This window comes from Podarcis raffonei, chromosome 8 (assembly GCF_027172205.1).
Source record: "Podarcis raffonei isolate rPodRaf1 chromosome 8, rPodRaf1.pri, whole genome shotgun sequence".
Lineage (NCBI taxonomy): Eukaryota > Metazoa > Chordata > Lepidosauria > Squamata > Lacertidae > Podarcis > Podarcis raffonei.
The window spans coordinates 31,202,180-31,223,279 of NC_070609.1; the positions used below are offsets into that span (position 1 = coordinate 31,202,180).

A 21,100-nucleotide genomic window follows, 5' to 3' on the forward strand; every position below is an offset into this window, starting at 1 on the left:
CCTAGTGTTCTTTTTTGTTAACAGTGCAATTGGTTGTTGCCTATCACTGGAAATCTGACTCAGAGCTCCTGATGGAAGCTTGGATAAATAGCATCTCAGACGTAGCTCTTTTGAATAGCCTCATGCAGCACAGAAGGATGACAAGAGGATTATCTAAGAGGGATAGGTTTGAGGAGATTTTGTTTCCATTACTCTCTGTATCCCCTGGCTTCCCAAGCCCCTGTGTGGAGAGGTTGTGTAAGTAGCCCAGTGGCTATGATGACCTGACCTTCGGGTACTTAGGGCAAGATGAATATTTCCATGTTTATGAGCAGATCATTTTTGCTATCACCTTAATTAATGCTTCACTTCTTCCTATGCTGGGCTTCACCCAATATATCCATAAAACTGGAAAAACTTTGTATAGTTTCACGTGTTGTTTGTATTGTTGTGTTAAAATAATAATAAAAATTGCTGGGGCGGGAATGCAGTGACAGCTAGATTCACTAAAATATGTGGTATAAAGACTGATCGTCAGGAAGATGTATAATCATCATTTAAAGAAAACATAATGGATGCTCAGTAAAGAACAGACATTGTGTAACCTCCATGCAAGCTTTGTGCAAGTGGGCAGCCAGATTAATTGTTCTTGGTTTGTTGATTTTGGTTTCCCTGCTGTTGCTGTGTGCTTCTGTTGTATCATCTTCTTTGGCTATTGTATTGGTTTTATTTCTGAGCCATCATATAGATTTTTCGGATCAATAGGCAGGATATTAACTTTCTTTTTTGTAAAAAAAAGAGGAGAGGATATCCACCGAGAATACTGACAGCCTCTGCATATTATTTGTGTCTAGAATTATCTGTTTCATTTACAGTTAACTCTCTGTGTCCAGATGTTGCCTGGTGTTTTACCTCCATGGAAAACAGGAGTGCTTCATGTTCATTCCACCCTCTAAGGGCATTTTCACACCTGAGTTTTTAAATTTGCTTGGGCTTCAATAATGTTGCGTGAATTTACAATATCTGTCAGCTAGCACAGCACTCGGGAACCCTGGGTTCTCTAGATGTTACTGAAGTACAAGTCCCAACAGCCCTCACAACCATGGCCAGGGATGATGGGATTTGTATCTCAGCAACACTTGGAGACCACAGGTTTCCCACACCTGAGCTAGAAACTTCACTTTCCTGTTTCATTTTCCATTAGCCACAGTTACCCATGATGCAGTAGGCACCTGAGAGGCCTAAATTCACTTTTTAGATTTAAGTGGGGGACTATTTTTAATTGCCATTTTTAACAGCTGTAAAAGTTTTTCTCCCCTTCTGAAGTCTCGTTTCTCTGCTAATCCTCCTCTTAGCCCTTCCTCCTGTGTGCCAAAATGGATTCTTTCTCGTGCATTAATTTTGCAACCCTTAGTAGTAATTACCTGTTCTTGTTAATCCCATATTGCCTTATTATACCTGCTGAATGATCCCAGGCCCCCATCATAAACAGGCTGCTTTCTGAATGTCTAGCCTCTTGTGCTCACTGCCCCATGTATGCTTTCAGGATTATAAGAGGGGAATTCAAACTGTGATCAATGGCTTTCTCCCCGCAATGTTTCCAGAGTCACTATATAATTTCATGTTAACTATGATGAGCTTTACATTCAGCTAAAAATTAACCTGTCACTTGACTATTGCTTTCTTTCCCAACTTTCCTTCTCTCGCCTCTTCCTTCCCATAATGCACAACTTCATACAGAGCCCCAGAATGGCAAATTGGAGAAATGAGTGATGGGAAACAAAACAGTGGTGGTTATGCTTTGCCTCCACAGCTGGGAGGCAATAATGCTTCTGAATACTACTTACTGGAGTTTTGCTCCTGTGCTTGGGTGCTGCTTTGAGGCATTTGGTTGGCCACTGTGACAACAGGATGGTGGACTAGATGGGACATTGGTCTCATCCAGCCACTCTTCTCACATTCTTAACATATCTTCTCTTGGGTTTTTGGTAACAGGCATGGCATGTTGTTTAGCAAAGGAACCAAGATAATGGAATTGTCTCCAAAGTCATCTCAGTTATGTTTGATCAGCATAAGCTGGAGCCTAGTTTCAGCCTCCTCTTGATTTACCTTGAGTTTGTGGGAAAGGTGTAGCCATTTCTAGACCTGTGGAGTCACAACCTGGAATCAGAAGTCAGAGTCAGTCACAGGAGATGCTGCTGTTGCCCAGAATAAATATGAGCTTGACATGGATGCTTTTCTAGCCTTTCCAGTTTAAGGGGAGCCAGTGACTAGAATGGATGAGTTGAATTGCACCAAAGTGTGGTAACATTTTGCCCGTCCATGAAACACTCTGACCTATAGCCTCTGGTTTCTCCCTCCAAAGGGACAGAGGCAGACAGATCCTGGTTCTACGTCAACATAAGTTTCTACTTTTCCACAGTCTAGCTGTGCACATTCAGGGTATTTTTCTGTCAGCAATGGCAGATATGGGATGCCCAAGCAGGAAGAGATGGACCTGCAGACCCCAATGCACTGGCCCTACTGAGAGATCAGCTCTTTTTGGATCTTTTTCTGAGCAGTTTCCATCCCAGCTTGTCACTACCAATGCCTGAGTTTGCTTTTTTCCTTCTCCGACCTCATCCCTTCATCCTTTTGTATTGTGTCTTTTAGATTGTAAGCCTGAGGGCAGGAACTATCTTGGTTTAGAAGAAGAAGAAAGATTGAATTGAAAGGTTATGCTACTACTGTATTAACAAATCTGCTAATGGTGTGTGTGTGTGTGTGTGTGTGTTTTGTGGTTTCCCTCGGGAGCAGAAAAATGGTGGATGCTCACGACACCTGTATGTAACATCTGTTAATTTGGGGAATCTCTTTGTAGGAATCTGTTGAGTACAAATATTACATAACATTGTGCTGAGGTTGTTTATCTGTTTATTTATTTCCATTTCTGAATTGCATCCTATGAAACATCTCAAAACAATTAAACAATAAAAAATCCTTTCCTTGTAATTTGCCAAGTTCCACTAAGGAATTGAGGAGTAATTGCCTGCCTGTTGTTTTATGGCTTGCTGTATTTTAAAAAGAGTTTGTGGATTCTGCTTTGAACTTCAGGAGAGAACTGCAGAAGGAATATGTAGTGGATTAACCTCCCGCAGGTTTGTGCCAAATCCCCTTAAGCCTAGTTACATTTGCTGATGTCCTGAAAAATAAACTGCCTGCTGCAAAGAACAGTCCAATAAATTGTAAACAGAGCATTTCTAGAATGAGTGGGTGGGTATGTGAATATATTTGCGACCACATGCATGCCCAATACATTCTTCTGTTTACTGTACAAGTTCAAACGTTGGATCTGTTCAGACTTCATCATCTTGAGAATCTTATCTTTCATTGGTTTATTGGAATGCAGATTATAAATCCTAATTGTTGCAAAGATAATCTTGACCTTTCCCCCTCTCCCTCCCACTTTCTACTCCACCCCTCTTGTAAATCAATTATTTAATTTTATTGCAATTTTGTGTATTATGCTTCCTCTTTTCGACTGAAGATTGTGTACGTGAGCTTTTCCTATTTTATCATCACAACAGCTCCGGAAAGTAGGTTATTCTGTACTATGAGCTGCATACATTGAAGGTATAAATTAACAAAACCTGGTTTAGTCTGATAGTAACTGGCCCAAAGACACACACAAACGCACACAAAAAGAGAACTTCATGCAGGAGTTTGAACTCAGATCTCAACAACCTCAGAGTACAAGCATTTTATCAACTAATCTCCAACAGCAGTGGCAGACTTTGGGCTCTCAAATTTCAGTGGTGCCCTGTGCGATGCTTAAATTTGGTGCCCTTCCCCATCCCATGGCACTGCTGTGGTGCCCCCTGCATCGCAGTGCCCAGTGCTGCCACACCTGTCATGCCACCCTAAAACTGCCTCTGCCAACAGGATAAAACAGCTGAATCTTGCCTAGGAACCACCTTGGCCTGCACATGGAGGTGGGTTTTAGAATGGCTAATCAGAAAAGGGTTAGAGCCCAGGTGGCTTAGATTTGACCCTTCAAATGTTGCTGGACTATAACTCCTACCACTCATGATTATTAGCCATACTGGCTGGAGCTGATGGGCGTTGGAGTCCAACAACTTATTTAGGGCCACAGCTTAATCACCACTAGGTAAGAGGTTTCGGGTTATCGAGTTGGGATTGGAGGGGAGAAGGTGCAGATAAGTGTGCTCTACTCAACATGTGTTCTTCAGTGTTACCTCATGAAAGGATGGTCTTGGGGATATGTATTACATTGTCACCTTTCATCTGTTGGTCCCTTCATAAGACTGTCCTCCATCAGAATTGCGCCACAGAGTCACTGCAGATATCATGTTTGTGTCAAAACTGCTTTGTGAATTTACTTGAATTTGGGGCCACGATGCACATCTGCCCTGAGCTTTCGCTTTATGCTAACCCAGGGATGGATCAACCCTTCTGGGGATGCATGTCAAAGTGAGTGTGGCCAAAATGCAAAAGCAGGCTAACCCATGCTGACCTAAATTCCCCACAGTGAAGTGGTTCACATGGATCTGTTTTATGATTCAGTACACTTCTGCTCAGGATGAGCTGGGTTTGCTTCTTTCCAAACTTCATGAGTAATGGAACACATGCTCACAGTTAAACAATTGGGTCTTAATGCTGCATAGTCCTTGGGCTATGATAATTCCTCTCGTTTGCCTGGATCAAAAATTGAAGGTGGCTGTGCCTCTGACTTTCGTCTCTCTATATAATGAAAATGTATGCATGTCATCATGCAGCCCCCAATGGAGGATTTGTAGTGCCACATCACAATCCTTGATTTGCACAAAGTATATTTCCATGGATATTTATCTGTGTGGTTGTGTATTAAAGCAGTTTTGTGATGGTGGTATTCACAAAACAATTGGCACTAAGTGGCTGAACTCCTCTAATGTCATGGCAGGGGAACGAGGCAGACAGTGTGAGAGTCTCTAGCAATGAAGTTGCCTCTGATTCTTGAGATGATCAGGGCAAGCAAGAGCATGGAGGGGGAGGAAACTGCAGAATGTGTAGAGAGGAGAGGTGCATGTGCCAAGAACTGAAGGCATTTAAAGCCAGATGTGGGCTGTAGGTAGTTCATTGCATTTATTTTACAGCCATGTGATCAATTCTCTGTTTCTAAGTCAAATACTAGTTTCATCATTGTACTATTTTCCTGTCAACTGCTAGTATTTCCTCAAGAGAGGTTAAGTGTAACTCATTCTGATTGTGGACTAGTATATTTTCTTGTAGTGCAGGGGTGGGAAATCTCAGGGCTGAGTGCCAAATGCAGCTTTCCAGGTCTCTCTAACTGGCCCATGTGACTCTCCCCAGGTCACACCCCTCACCAGTCCTATTTCATACCCTGCATGAGTGTTTTTTGCCTGGCTAGAATGTGTCCTTAAGCTCTGATAATGCCTGTTGCTTGCCTGGATAGAGGACACAGAGGAGTGCATATAGAAACCAGCCTACTGTACAAAGGAAAAATAATTCTCTGCCCCCTTTTACTTCTGATTTTCCCTACCACTGGCATGTGGCCTCCAGAAGGCAGTCCAAAATGGAATGCAGCCCTTGGTATGAAAAAAGACTTTCCAACCCTGTTGTAATGAAAGAGGCAGGCTGAATAATTCCTTGACCTTACTGTCATTTGGGTAAATGTAAGAGCTGAACTGTTTAAAGTTTAGGTGGAAAGTTTAGGTGTCATTTTGGCTCCTTGCCTCCCCCTCCCCCCCTCCACAAAAGTCCTTTTCTGCATTGTGTTTCCATGAAGTGTCATTCATCCATCATACTGGAAAAATTAAACCTTGGCCTGGCATTGGCAACTGGCACCTTTGAACAACTGCTTCCGTTCAATACTCACCAGCACTGATGACTGCCCTGCTCCCCTCCACTAGGCAGTCAAGTATGAAAGCTGCCATTTTTAAGTTCTCACAATTCCCCCAGATGTACTCTTTCTCCACAAATTTAAAATAGCAGTCACTGGGCATCTCAAACCTGAATGCAGTTCTGAAAAATCTCTTTCTTAATATATAATAAAATTGTAATGGTGTTGCCATGCAGCTGTTGCTCATGCAGAAAGGGGGAATGAGTGGACAGAAAGAACAAGCAGTGCAGGTGGTGGGCAGCCCAGGTAAGCCACACAGGGACAGACTGGGACAGCTACCCTACAACCATCCTGCTATGCTATGCTGCTGCTTCCCCTGTTAGCACCACCACTAGTGGGTGCGAGGGAAATGAATTAGAGAAAAATCCTTGTCCCCTTTGTAAACCACCCCCATGCTTCTGATACTGTTGTGATGACTGCTCTGGAAAGGAGAAAATCATGTTCACCACTAGTTTGGGGGAAGGGAATGAAGTGTAAAGTGGGTGGAGAGCTGTAATGAGGGGTTGGTCAAGTGTAAAGGGAGTGGGGTTGGCAAGGAGATAGGGCTTGGCAAAGGGTGGCGAGTAGGTGGGCTTGGTGAGCAACATGAATAGGGGTACAGCTCCTAGTCTCTAGTAAGATTGCATGAGTTTCCAAAGGCCTACGATCAAGTTTCATGTCTGGAGGGGTGATGCATAAAGTGTTATTTTTTTGGCGGGGGGGTCAATGTGTGCAGAAGCTTTGGAGGAGAGTTTGTATTACTAAGGTGGGTGTGGAGATGTGTTGTGCACGTACATATGTCTTCTGTTACCTTAAATTTTATTCTTTATTTACTGTGTTTCAAGACAGAGGTGTGTAAATGTCTAACTTGGAGAACTTTTTTCAGTAAATAAGTTGCCTTTGTCTATACATTCAACCACATTTCAGGTCTTTTAGGTGGTATGGAAGTTCACCAGCAATTTGGTTACTGTTGTGAATGATTTGGTCCTGGAAGCCTTTATAAATAGAATTGCTTGTCTCTGCCAGTGTAGGACAACTAGTTTAACACTTTTCAGAGGCCTCTCTTCCTGACCTTCATAACTCTCTGTTGGCCACTCAGCTGCACCACCACCATTATCCCTGTTCCCTGTCGTTCTCAAGTACTTTTGCCTGGCAGTAAAGTGTTGTTGGCCTGTGATAATGCATCTTGCTTGCCTGGATGCAAGCTGAGGGTGAGTGTGCAGAAACCTCTGACTTTTGTCTCTCTCTATGATAAAAAGGTAAGAATGTCATCACACAGCTCTCTCTGGAGGATTTGTAGTGCCTTGTCATAATCCTGCAATTGTTTGAAGTCAAGTAGGGGAACAAAAGTGAAGGCCAGTTGCAAAATAGCAGTGGCCCTGGCATGGGAGTGAGAAAGGAGGAACACTGGGGGAGGAAAACTGGTGTCTTAAAACACTGGCAGAAATTTGAGTAAAGCAGAGATGGGGGAAATGGAGAGGAAAATAGCAGTTTTAAGCATTGGCAGGGGTTTGAGTAAAGTTCCTTCATTCTAGGAAGGTACTACAAAATATTTGAAGGATCTGTTAAACCACAGAGCCTAGGACTTGCTGATCAGAAGGTTGGCAGTTCGAATCCCCACGACGGGGTGAGCTCCTGTTGCTCGGTCCCAGCTCCTGCCAACCTAGCAGTTCGAAAGCACGTCAAAGTGCAAGTAGATAAATAGGTACCGCTCTGGTGGGAAGGTAAACGGCGTTTCTGTGTGCTGCTCTGGTTCGCCAGAAGCGGCTTAGTCATGCTGGCCACATGACCCGGAAGCTGTCTGCAGACAAACGCTGGCTCCCTCGGCCCATAGAGCGAGATGAGCGCCACAACCCCAGAGTCGGTCACAACTGGACCTAATGGTCAGGGGTACCTTTACCTTTACCTTTACATCCTTTAACTCTTTCACATGTGACAGTTGAGGAAAGGAAGAGGGAAGCATTGGAGTTCAGTGAGAAGGGAGGAAAACTGAAAGGAAAAAAGTGGTTGTTTTAAACCGTGTCAGAGGTTTGAGTAAACTGGAGCGGAGGGATACTGGGAGAAAAAGAAGTGGCCATTGTAAACAACAATAGAGGTTTGAGAAGAAGAAGCAGAAAGTAACACAGAGGGAGCAAAGTGACAGTTGAAAACAAAGTTTGGGTAAAGCAAGGAGTTTGGAAAAGCCCTGTTGTATTAACATATTTTGGAATGTAGCCTATAGTACAAAGGTGGGAGGTGCACCTATTTCTCTGCCCAACCTTTGCTTCTGGTCCTGCCCATCACTGGAATGTGGCCGCTTGAAGGCTGACTATCAGGGAATCTGGCCCTTGGGCTGAAAAAGATTTTTCACCCATGACTTAATTGCATCACCAAGTTCTTTTGTCCTTGTAATGGAACTGCTTCCCATTTCCTCTCTCATTTCAGAAAATGGCTAGACCAGCAGAAGCCCTTATAGATTAAAAAATATAATCATGGCATCATAACCTTTGGTGAGGGGTGTGGGAAGGTGGAAAAGCAACGGCATAAATAATAATACAGTTCTGTGTTTGGGAAAACATGCTTGATGAACCTTTCCTTCTGGCCGGCAATTAACATGAAAAGGTTTTATATACTAGGTGGAAGGGGGGGCGGGTCCAGAGGGTATCCAGGAGTAGGAGGTGACGCGTCGCAAGCCAGTTTGGTTGTGTGTGTGGTGTTGGCGGGGGCACTATTAAATCAGTAATGTGTTAGACAAGCAGTAGACAGTACCAATTAAACAGCCTCCTTGCTATGGGAAGCAAATGGACCCTGTCAGCTGTAATGTGTGTGGGGGGGGGAATCCCTCTAGACAGCTAAAGGGCTCCATGTTCATTGTTGTGCTTTAAACATTTTCCTTAATTGCCTTTACTTTTCCAGCATCTGGCTTCACACCTGGTTAGCTCAGGCCCCTGGCCTGCTCATAAAGGGAGAGGATGACAGGCAGGGTGGCAACTAGTTGCTCCGTAGCACTTCAAAAGTCTGCATGTTGTGAGTTGGTTCTGTGGTTCACCCATTGCTTAGAATATAAGAAGGGGCTGGTGAATCAGGCCAGGAGCTCATTTAGTCCAGCATCCTGTTCCCACAGCGGACAATCAGATTCCTGTGGGAAACAGCCTCCAAGTGGCAGCTTCTGCACACCACTTCCATAGTGCGCAATGCTCCTCCTGTCCACTGTTTTCCGATGACTTGTGTGAAGCATTTCCACCCACACCTGTGTGCTGTCTACAGTGATGTGTAGAATGCACTGGCAAGGAAATAATTCATACCTTGTAATAATCTTACGGCGAGTGTCTTAGATGTAGCTAAGATAGACATGTGAACACTGACTGAAGATGCATATATGCCCCCCCAAACTTTTTTTTGAGACACTGCAATTAGCCCTCATGCATTGGGTGACTTTTGAGTTCTGCTTGCCCCAATTTAAGCAGGGAGGTGTTCCAGGGATGTCATGCTTACCTGATATTAGTTTCCTTTGGAAGGAGGTCAGTGGAGGCTTGTGGCATTTTGAGCTTATTGACCAATACAGTTGACTCACAACTTACGCACATTTAACTTGTGCAAATTCAGCTTTGCATGTCGAGACCCCGAAGCCCCCCCCCCCATTGAGAAATAACACACACAAGGATATAGATATTATGTTATTGGGAAAATTTTGGCCACAACTTTATTGATTACAGAATGTGAGTGGCATTGGCTTAGGCATTGAATGGACCCGACTATATCTGACTCCTACACAATGCGCAGGGAGTCTGGTAATGGTAAACCACCAGAAGGGGGTGCACCGTCAATGCATACCAACTCGAGCTCCCCCTGGTATTCCCGTCGGGGTTGTGTCATGGCCCTAGCCCCGCCCCGGGCTTCGGACAAGATCAACACCCCTGGATTCCTTTAACAGAATACCCTTAAGCTTGGAGGAGCAGGTGATGGCCACACCTCCCCTCCCCCATCACAAGGTCAAACAATGCCTAACCGCAACCCTAACAAAGTTGTGATGATTACTACGAGGTAGGCGAAAACCAAATGGCTTGTGCCAGTCTGCCAAATTCCTACCAGGCCCCTCAACAGCAACCAACCAAGGTCCATAGCAAGGCCAATGACTAAAACCTGCAAATAGGGAGGGAGGGTGGGTGATTGAGGAAGCAAGCCAAAGAGGAAGCCCTCCGGCTCTCACCTCTGCTAAAATGGTCCCGGTCACTCCCGCCTGCCAGCGGATTGGCTGGCCGGTCGCTGATGTGGCCGGGATCCCCCAGGCAACGGGGGACTAAGTCCCCCATCCCCGGAGGAGAGTGGGTGGCCACACGGTCCACCGCAACTCCTCCCCACAGGGAAGTGGAGCGGATTTACATACTTGGCCAAAAAACATAAAAATAAAAAGGGGGCTGGCATCCTGGGGGAGGGGACAACAGCAATCCTACCTGCCACTGCACTCACTTTGGAAGAACATTTGCAGGTGCAGGGAGAGTGTTCAGTGGCCCTGAAAGAGCATTCGGAGGTGGAGGTGGAGTGTGATTTGACTATACACAATTTTGGCTTCATGTGCTATCCCTGGAACTTAATCCCTATGTAAGTGGAGAGTTGACTGTACTCAGAATGGTTACGCCAGGGGGAGTGGCTGTGGCTCAGTGGTAGAACATCTGCTTCATGTGCAAAAGGTATTGTGTTCAATCCCCAACATCCCCAGGAAGGACTGAGGAAAAGCTGCATCTGAAACCCTGAAGAGCTGCCACCGGTTAGTATAGGTAGTTCTGATCCAGATGAGCCAGTGGTTTGATTCAGTATGAGACAGTGTCCTTAGGAAGGGACTGCATGCAGAAATTCCCAAGTTCAATCCACACCATCCACAGCTAGGGCTGAGAAACACTCCATGTGAAACCCTGCAGAGCCACTGCCACTGCACACAATATTTACAGCTTTTCTGAACCACCTCCTGTCCCCTTACAGCTTGACTGACAGTGGGTGTGAAGAGGGCAGCAGCAGCAGTGCAGGACAGATGTTGGGGAGCTGCTTCAGTCTGTCCTGACTGCTCCTCTGTGGCTTGACTGGGGCCACCTACCCTAACCGCTTACCTGGGCAACCAGCTTGCCAGCCTGGACCGCCTATTCACTCACTCGCCCCGGCTGTCCCTCCTCACTCTCCAACACTGCTGAAATAGCACAGCAGCTCTGAGAGCTGAGTTTGTTGTCATGCCATAGTTTGCAGCAGCACCACCTCTTGACAGCTACACAAACTGCAGCATGGCAACACTGTTACATACTTACTATATGTAAGAATAGGTGAAATTGCATACAAACATATGCATATTGGCAAAAATGAGCGCTAAAATGTTGGTGATTTGTCAAGAAGACTTTTTGTAAAAAATTGAAAGATGATGTCAAAGTGTGGATAACTGAACTTAACATAGGAAAAATGAGAAACTGAGAGAACCCAAAATTGACAGATTCACCCATTCTTACTGGCTCGGTCAAGGAAGCTTGTATGTTCCTATGAGCTAAGGTAGCAGCACAACTTAGTACTACAACTGGCAGTTAAATGCACGGCCACATATCACACACACACACAGAGAGAGAGAGAGAGAGAGAGAGAGAGAGAGAGAGAGAGAGAGAAATATGTAGTTCTGCATTGCCTGACGCTGTTAGTTTAAGGACACTGCCCCTAAACCCTGTCAACTGCCCCTCTCCCAGACTGCCCTCTTCAAAAAAGATATTGATAAAGATATATGTTTCTTTTGTTTCAATCTCCAGCTACCTTGCCCTCTCCCTCTAGATGGGGTTGGAAGGAAAAGTTCTCTAACCATCTTCCAGCCTTCCCAGGCCATTTATCTGTTGCTCCCCTGGCAGAAGATGGTTTTTATCAGAACCACAGCATGGGTTCCCAAACAGCTTACGATATGTAAACAAACAAACACATACATTAAAATGACATAAAAGGAAAACAAACAAAAAATATGAAAGACCTTTTTAAAGAAAAGGGGGGGAAAGGCAGGTTTAAGCTTCCCACCCACTAAAGGAGTGTATAGATAATTAATAGCAAAAGGCCTGGTGAAAAAATAAATGTTTTTGTTGGGCATCTAAAGCTATGTAATGATGGCACCAGGTGAGCTTCCCTGGGAAGAGCATGCCACAAGTGGGGAACCACCTCTGAAAAAGCCTGTTCTCTTGTTGTCCAACCTCCAGACCTCTCAAGGAGGGGACACATGAAGAAGATCCTCAGATGGAGATTACAGCATCTGGGTCCATTCAAATGGGGAGTCATTGGGGTATTGGGGTCCTGAGCCACAAAAGGCTCAATAAGTCAAAAACAGCACCTTGAACTTGGCCCAGAACATGAAAGGTTCTCGTTCTCTCTCTCTCTCTCTCTCTCTCTCTCTCTCTCTCTCTCTCTCTCTCTCTCGGTATAACTTTATTTATATATTTTTAAAGACCCAGCTGCAAGACAGAATTTTAGCAGCATAGCTAATGAGGTACATAAGAGAGCGAGAGGATAAGTGAATAATAATATTGCCACGTTTTCCTTCATTTTATTTTATTTTATATTTAATTTCTAAGCTGCTTATTGCGTTGATGCAGAGGCAGCCAATTTTCTTCTGTCCCCCCTTTCTTTCCCCCTTTCCTTGTATTGCCTTTGTAATACTGAGAGATTATTAGTTTGCATGACTCCCCCTCTTTCTCCCCTCCCCAAAATCTCACGTTCAGAAGTCTGTCACCTGTTTAGCTGAGCTGCCTTCTGTTTCTACAAGGCAGAGGGTATTTTTAGCTATGGCTCCCCAGCTTTGGAATCCCTTCCCTGAGTATTTATGCTGGCACCAGCACTCCAAGGTTTTCAGTGCAATATTAATACCTTCCTAAATATTTTTTGTTTGTTTCAATTTGTGCTTTGGTTGCTTCCATTTTACATTTGGTTTCCCCCCCTTTATATTTTGTTACAGGTGTTTTCCTGGTTTAAAATTGGAACTTGAATTGGTTTCTATTTACACTTTTGTACAAAACTCTGGGATCTTTAGATAAAGGGCAACTAACAAATATTTTTATTTTTAAAAAAAATTAAATTAAAAATAAACCAAACCAGTTTGATGCATTATAGCTTGTCTGACATTAGGAACGGGGGGTGGGGGTGGGATTTGTTAAAGCGCACTTTCTAAAACAATGCATGAACAAACACCCATCATTCAAAATCCACCCTCCTCCTAATTTTGCAGTGCTGTCCTCCAGCCACGTGATTTGTACCAGAATGCATGAACTAGGGTAAGGTGTGCAGTAAAATACATATATTATCAAAAATACAAAAATTAATTGCATTAGAGGAAATTTATTTGCAGATTTCCACAGCAGGAGAAATTGCATACAAATGTATGCATCATAGGACAAACTCACACTAAAATGCTGATTAATTTTCATGCGGACATTTTTTCCAAAAAATCTCAAACTGATGTGGAAATATAAGATTGGAAAACTGCAAGAAACTGAAATTGACATATTTGCCAGTGCCTAACTGACACCAACCTTCACTTGCACTCTCTCGTTGCAGTTTCCTGCTTCTTCAACTTCACCACGTCATCTGGCATCGTTCTCTCTCCAAACTACCCAGAGGAATACGGCAGCAGCCTGCACTGTGTTTGGTTAATCATTGCAAAACCTGAAAGCCGGATCCATTTGGCCTTTAATGATTTTGACGTGGAGCCCCAGTTTGACTTCCTGGCTATCAAGGATGGAGGGACAGCTGAATCACCTGTCTTGGGAACATTCTCTGGGAGTCAGCTACCATCTTCTCTGACCAGCAGCGGCCATGTCGCCAGGCTGGAATTTCAGACTGACCACTCCACCGAAAAGCGAGGCTTCAATATCACATTTACCAGTAAGTGGGCAAACATGTTCATTTTGCATGGACTGAAGGCCCCCCCCCTTTATTCAGGGTTGCAGCCTTTGGGGTTTTTTAATTGTTTTTATTAAGTTTTCAATTTTACATCTCAAAATAAACATCGTACATAGAACCATACATCCAATGACCTCCTTCTCCTTCCTTATCCACCATTCCTGCATATTTTACTATAACCATTTTATTCAGGGCTCCAATCTTACATCACTCAAGTGTTTTTATACTGTTGAATTTACCTTAATGCTGCCAGCATTTTCAACTATGCACAATTATTTTCCATATACTCAGTTTTCCACTCCTCTTTAAATACATGTTCTTTTTGCTCTCTTATTCTATATGTTTGTCCAGCTAATTTCACATATTCAATCATCTTAAATTGCCAAATCTCTTTACCTGGGACCTCCCTCACTTTCCATTTTTGGGCTAACAAAACCCGGGCTGCCGTTGTTGCATACATAAATAAGTTTTTCTGGCACCTGGGAACCTCTGTCTGAACCATTCCTAACAGAAATGTCTCCGCTCTTTTTGGGAAAGTTGTTTTAAACATTTTTTTTTCATCTCATTAGAAATCGTTTCCCAATATTCTTTAACTTTTTTACATGCCAACCACATATGAAAAAAAGTTCCCACCATTTCTTTATACTTCCAACACAAATCTGATTCTACTTTATACATCTTAGCCAGTCTTCTTGTGGTTAAATACCATCTATGAATCATTTTCATTTATTTCTCTTTCAGTGTATAGCATGCAGTAAATTTCAAATCATTCTTCCTAAGTTTCTCCCAAAGATTTAGATCTATGTTATGCCCTATGTCCATTGCCCAGTGTGTCATTGATGCTTTAACTAGTTCGTCCTTTGTTTCCCATTCCATTAGTAATTTACACATTTTAGAGAGAAATGTATCCTTATTCTGTAATAACTCTCTTTCAAATTGTGAGTTTTGGTCCAAAAACCCATTTTTCTTATCTTGTTTAATCATATCATGTACTGGTAACTGGTGATACTGTAACCAATCTATAACGTGGTTCCTTAAATCTTCCATTGATTTCAGTCTGGGTTCACTTCCTGAAAGGTCCAACAAGTCTCTGTAGGTTGCCCACTGTCTATCCATATTAATTCTCTTGATTGTGATTGCTGCAGTGGGGGATAGCCATAGAGGTGTTTTTCTTTCCAACAATTTTTTTTTTTTTTTTGGTATTTCTTCCAGACTTTGTACACATTTCTCCTATTAATGTGGTTCATAAGGATTGCACTCTTAACAAACTACAGCTCCCCCAAAAATGTTGTGGGGATGCCGTGGCTGCTTAAAGTGGCTTCAGGTTGCTTTAAATGTGTGTGTGGATGTGACCTCAGCTTCCTTTCTTCTTTTTCTTCATTTTTGCGTGTGGATCCATAAATGTTTGGAAACCTGTCACTTTATTCAAGGATACTTAGCAGCAGTCTGCAAATATGTGATTTTTCACTTTTGGAGACCCTGGATATTCATTGCATATTTATTCAGTGCCCCAAATAATACTGTTTGAATTAACATGGCCCCAATGTACTGTGCTTGCTTTGAGTATACCTTCAGAACCGCCAAGCACTGCATAAATGAAAGGATAAACTTTGTTGCATAGAATAACAGAGCAGGAAATATTTTTGGGTCCTCTTAAATTTGAGCCATGAATGCCAGCTTCCCATAGCAATGTGCTCTCACGCGCTCTCCTATAATTTTCTAAAGAACACGATTACATTGGCTTGGCAGGAGTGATGAACGACCTTTGTTATAACAGTGGTTAACAGCTCTGCAAAATTAATGGTATTTCTGGTTGGCAACTGCAAACCGGCTATTATTAAAAATAATTTGCTGGGCTAGATTAGGGGACAGGTTCATCAAAGTCACCTAACCTGTTGGGGGTTTTTGTGGGGGGAGGTTGCCAGGGGCTTAATGCCTAATGTTTAGAAGTGTGGATGTGGAATTTGTTCACCCCACTGGGAACAGAGGGGTTATTCTGGGTCACATCATGGATTGAGCGGTTGCTCTCTGGGTGTTAGTCAGCAAAGCAGTTGCCGCTGCAAATTTAGAGAGGTGGAGAAATGGTTTGGTAATGTATTAACGGAGGATGCATATGCACTATACATTTTTATATGTTCTTTAAATGTATGGTGCACAGGCAGTCTCTGTTAATTGGGACTGCAGTGTGCCCCTCACAGAACTACAATTCCCAGCACCAAAGTCAGTTTCCTAAGCATCTACAGTCATACCTTGGTTATCAAACACCTTGTGACTCAAACATTTTGGCTTCTGAACATCACAAACCCATTCATAGAATAGAATCATAGAATCATAGAGTTGGAAGAGACCACAAGGGCCATCGAGTCCAACCCCCTGCCAAGCAGGAAACACCATCAGAGCACTCCTGACATATGGTTGTCAAGCCTCTGCTTAAAGACCTCCAAAGAAGGAGACTCCACCACACTCCTTGGCAGCAAATTCCACTGTCGAACAGCTCTTACTGTCAGGAAGTTCTTCCTAATGTTTAGGTGGAATCTTCTTTCTTGTAGTTTGGATCCATTGCTCCATGTCCGCTTCTCTGGAGCAGCAGAAAACAACCTTTCTCCCTCCTCTATGTGACATCCTTTTATATATTTGAACATGGCTATCATATCACCCCTTAACCTCCTCTTCTCCAGGCTAAACATGCCCAGCTCCCTTAGCCGTTCCTCATAAGGCATCGTTTCCAGGCCTTTGACCATTTTGGTTGCCCTCCTCTGGACATGTTCCAGTTTTTCAGTGTCCTTCTTGAACTGTGGTGCCCAGAACTGGACACAGTACTCCAGGTGAGGTCTGACCAGAAGTGAGTGTTCTGGTTTGCGAATGTTTTTGGAAGCCGAACATCTGACGCAGGTTCCACGGGTTACAATTGAGTGCAAAAAGCTCCAGCAGCCAATCGGAAGCTGCTCCTTGGTTTTTGAACATTTTCGGAAGTTGAATGGCCTGTCGGAACTGATTCCATTTGAGAACCAAGGTACGACTGTATATAGGAAGCCAGGTGAAAAGTCTGTGAATTTTTCAGGGAAGTCAGCAAAGCTATGCTAAGCCCAGTGAAATTCGCTAGGGAGGAGGGTTGGGCCTGCACATCTCCATCCAAAAACATACAGAAAATGTGAATGTAGTTTGCTATTTGAGCTGTGTCACAGGGGTCATTTTCTGGAATTTTTCTCAGATTAGATAACTGTAATAAACTCTGCATGGGGCTGCCCTTGAAAACCATTCAGTTAACACAGATGTGGCTAATCCAGTGCCTTCCAATTGTTTTGAACTCCCATCAGCTGAAGGCACCATGGCCAATATTCAGCTGATGGGAGCCTAGATTCAACAACAGGGCATTTTGGAAGTAAGAGTCAAATATTGATAGCCTTGCCACATAGAAGCATGTGTGATGCAGCCTACTATTTTAATTTATAAAGCATATACAGTAGTACCTTGGAAGTCTAATGGAATCCATTCCAGAAGTCCACTTGACTTCCAAGATGTTCAGAAACCAAGGCGTGGCAGGAATCTCCTGCAGCCAGTCGGAAGCCATGGAACCTGTGTCAGCCATTTGGGTTCCAAAGAACATTTGCAAACTGGAACACTCACTTCTGGGTTTGTGGTGTTCAGGAGCCAAAATGTTCGACTTGCAAGGTGTTCGACTTCCGAGGTACCACTGTAAACAGAAACCCTACAAAATCAAAATGGTCTTGATTTACCACCCCTCTTAGAACCCTCGTGTGATGAGTTAAACACTCAGACAAGGCAGCATCCCATACCCTCTCAAACCATCCTAGATGAACCTAATGCAGATTTCAAGTCTGGCCGTAGCCAGCAGCAAAGCTAGCAGCTCCTTGCGAACAAGGATGGGATGTAAGTCTCTTTCAGTGGCTGAAGAGCTAGCGTTGGGTCCAGGATTACAGACTGGTTTGTTACTGCAGAAAGATCCATGAATGTAGACTGCCTATAAGCTGTTGGTTATTTGCACTTCCACCGGAAGGGAAATGCTTTTGTTCATCTGCCATCTTGTTGCTTCCTTCCAGCCTTCAGACACAACGAGTGCCCTGATCCGGGTGTGCCTGTTAATGGCAAGCGTTTCGGTGACAGTCTGCAGCTTGGCAGTTCAGTGTCTTTCCTGTGTGATGAGGGATTCATCAGGACACATGGCTCGGAGACCATCACCTGCGTCTTGAAGGAAGGCAACGTGGTGTGGCACAACTCCGTGCTGAGATGTGAAGGTGAGCTGCCAAACTGGCATGCCATGTTCTTGATTGGGGTACAAACAAGGTAGGGGGCCTGGAGGAGTTTGATATTTGCCTCTTCCAGTACAGAAGAGGTGTTGATTTGAACTTGTTTCTCTGATGGTTTTCACACTTCCCAAGTGTTTTATTTTGCTCAAAAGGCAATTCAAAATGTGTGTTTTGAAATAAAATGTGTATAAAAATGTGTACTTTGAGGAGAAGATACATTTGGAAATGTGTATTTTGGGAGAAATTGCATTTAAAATATGGATTTATTTTAAATGCACCCATGCATGTGATTCTCTCCCCCCCCCTTCATGCAGCAAATGAGTAAAACAAATTGTACGAGGCATATGGAAGTGGGAAGAGAAAACTATAAAAGAAAACAGACGTCTCTATTTATAGCAAATTCTAAGTGGGAAGGCTGTGAGACTATCTTCAGAACAGATGTATTTACTTCACATGACATAAACTGAGCTATGCAGCTCCTTGCCACAAGGAAACAAGGAAATTTAGCCATTCCCAAAGATGGATCAGTAGAAAATGACAGCAGTACAGGTGTCCTCAAACTTTCTACTCTCAGGGCCCACTTGAGATAGCTAACAATTACAGAGGCCTAGCAGTCACAAAGGGACGCGGGTGGTGCTGTGGGTTAAACCACAGAGCCTAGGACTTGCCGATCAAAAGGTCGGTGGTTTGAATCCCTGCAACGGGGTGAGTTCCCGTTGCTCGGTCCCTGCTCCTGCCAACCTAGCAGTTCGAAACCACGTCAAAGTGCAAGTAGATAAATAGGGACCACTCCAGCGGAAAGGTAAATAGCATTTCTGTGCACTGCTCTGGTTCGCCAGAAGCGGCTTTGTCATGCTGGCCACATGACCCAGAAGCTGCATGCCGGCTCCCTCGGCCAATAAAACGAGATGAGCGCCGCAACCCCAGAGTCAGCCACGACTGGACCTGATGGACAGGGGTCCCTTTACCTTTACCTTTTAGCAGTCACAAAAGGTTGACACAGGGGCAGAGATAGGCCAAAATGGAGGCAGATGCAGCAAGTTTGGCATAATTAACTGGCAGTTACCGATATCTAATCCATCTTTGAAAATTGCATGTTGGATATTCTAACATATGCACGCAGAACATCCTATATAGTAATAGTGAATTCCTTCTCTGAGTGTAGCTCCTTATGCAGCTAAAAGAGCCCCATCCACACTTTAGAGGGCAGCATAGGGAAGCTCCATTCCTGGTCCACAGTGCAAACTTTGCAGTGGTAGCATATAGAAAGCCTTAGTCTTCACATTAATAAACTGTTGAGGAGAAAGTACGCTTTTCTTACCTTTCTGGTTAATTGAGTAAGAGTGTTTACCTTCTGACCCTTTAAGAATAGTTGTGCACTATTCCAGAGCTTGATATTCACACCAACATGCAGAATGTGGAAATTAATAGACCTAACTTATTCATGTTCATTCATTTCAGTGGGTCTACTCTGAGTAGGAGGGGCATTGGATACAACCCTCAGTGTCTGGGTGTACATGGCTGCCGCTCCCAGAGTAAAGTTTTCAGGGATTTGTTCAAGGGATGGATCTGAAGCTTATCAATGGCCTTAGGACATATCTGAAGCTTATAGCTTTTGGCATGCTGAAGTTAGATATCTTGTGATCCATCACTCTGCATTGCAGGCATACAATTTAGGAAAGAAAGAAAGAAAGAAAGAAAGAAAGAAAGAGCAGTTAAAGTGATAGCAAATTAAAGTCTCTGATAGAACATATCCCCACTCCGGCAAGCTGCTCTGTGAGCCTTAACATTTTCTGTTACAGGAAAACCAAGTGAAATGAAAATAAGTTGTTACAAATTTAAAGGCTTTCTCCTGCCCTTTATTCTCTGAGAAAGATGCCAGTGCGTGATATCTTTGCAATCGTTTGAATACAGATGTGCCAAATTCTTGAGAAATAATTCTAGTAATTGGTTCTCCGAGTCTTTAATGTCAATGGGCAACATCACAAAGTGTGGGAGGCTCATTAGGAACCATACCCTGATGCATGGAGGGAATCTGTCCTTGCTCCATAGTACCAGAACAAGTCAGTAACCAAAGGGGGTGCAACAGCAGCAAAAAAACAACAACAACAAAACCTACAAAGGCCCACCCAAACCATCCGTGTTGCTGCCCATTAGTACACATTTTAGAAACACAGAAACTTTCCTGCATTTCACCCTTGCTTAGCTGGTCACCTGTATTCATCTTATGTAAGCTGTTTTAACCTTCCTACATAATTAGTGCACCTTATACCCGTGGTCCTCCAGACACCCATCAGCCCCAGCCAGCATGGTTTGTGGTTGGGGATTAGGGCAGTTGTGGTCCAGCAAACATCTGGAGGGCCCCATGTTGCCCATGCCTGATTTAATGAGCAACATGGTAGAGCCGACTCTACCATTTGGCAGGATGAAGTAGACATGCTCCACCCTCCACATTTTGGAATGCCAGGAAGCGTCAGGCAATTATCTGAGGTCTCAGATGATGAACTGCATCAGTGATAGCTTGCCAGAGAGGCGGTAGTTCTCATCCAGTTACTGGAATGACGGAATTTGTTGTTTTGCTCTCTTCTCTTTCATTTCTATTCCAGAATACCATCAATACTGTCAGAAAATGCCTGTGGCTTTATTTGTTTACTCATTTTAATTACTTTAATTCACTTAATGTGAATTTTTGCTCCCCCTCCTCCCATCACTGCCTTTGGTATAATATTGCATACACCTACCTCCTCACTTTCTCTTTAAGTGGTGGGGGGAAATGAATAACATATTTCGAAAAAATTAAAACTGCTTTTCATCTCTGGGAAGCTTTGATAACCCCACCAATATTAACGTGTACTCCTTTATCGCCCATCTCGTTGACTCGCCTTTGACTCGCCCTCCAGTGTGAGCTCAATTAAATGTGAGTCCTAATTAGCTTCCTTTTTTTAATTAAGTAAGAGGGGAGAAGTCTGTCTAGAATATTTAAAGTGCTGTTTGACATTTGAATAAAAAAATCAGCAGAGAGAACCAGCAAGGTTGATTGAGATTCTGTCGGGAGAGAGGATAGCGTAGCCACCAAAAATTATCCCGG

The 21,100-nt window shown here is 43.6% G+C and overlaps 1 protein-coding gene across 3 annotated transcripts in view; it reads left to right on the top strand.

Moving 5' to 3' along the window:
• Positions 1–21,100, top strand: part of CSMD2 (CUB and Sushi multiple domains 2) — a 480,348-nt gene that overhangs the window by 321,652 nt on the left and 137,596 nt on the right. For all 3 annotated transcript variants that reach the window (XM_053398926.1, XM_053398927.1, XM_053398928.1), the window contains 2 exons: positions 13,400–13,726; positions 17,806–18,000. In XM_053398926.1, coding sequence (XP_053254901.1) covers positions 13,400–13,726; positions 17,806–18,000 — 522 coding nt within the window. The remainder of the gene's footprint in view (positions 1–13,399; positions 13,727–17,805; positions 18,001–21,100) is intronic.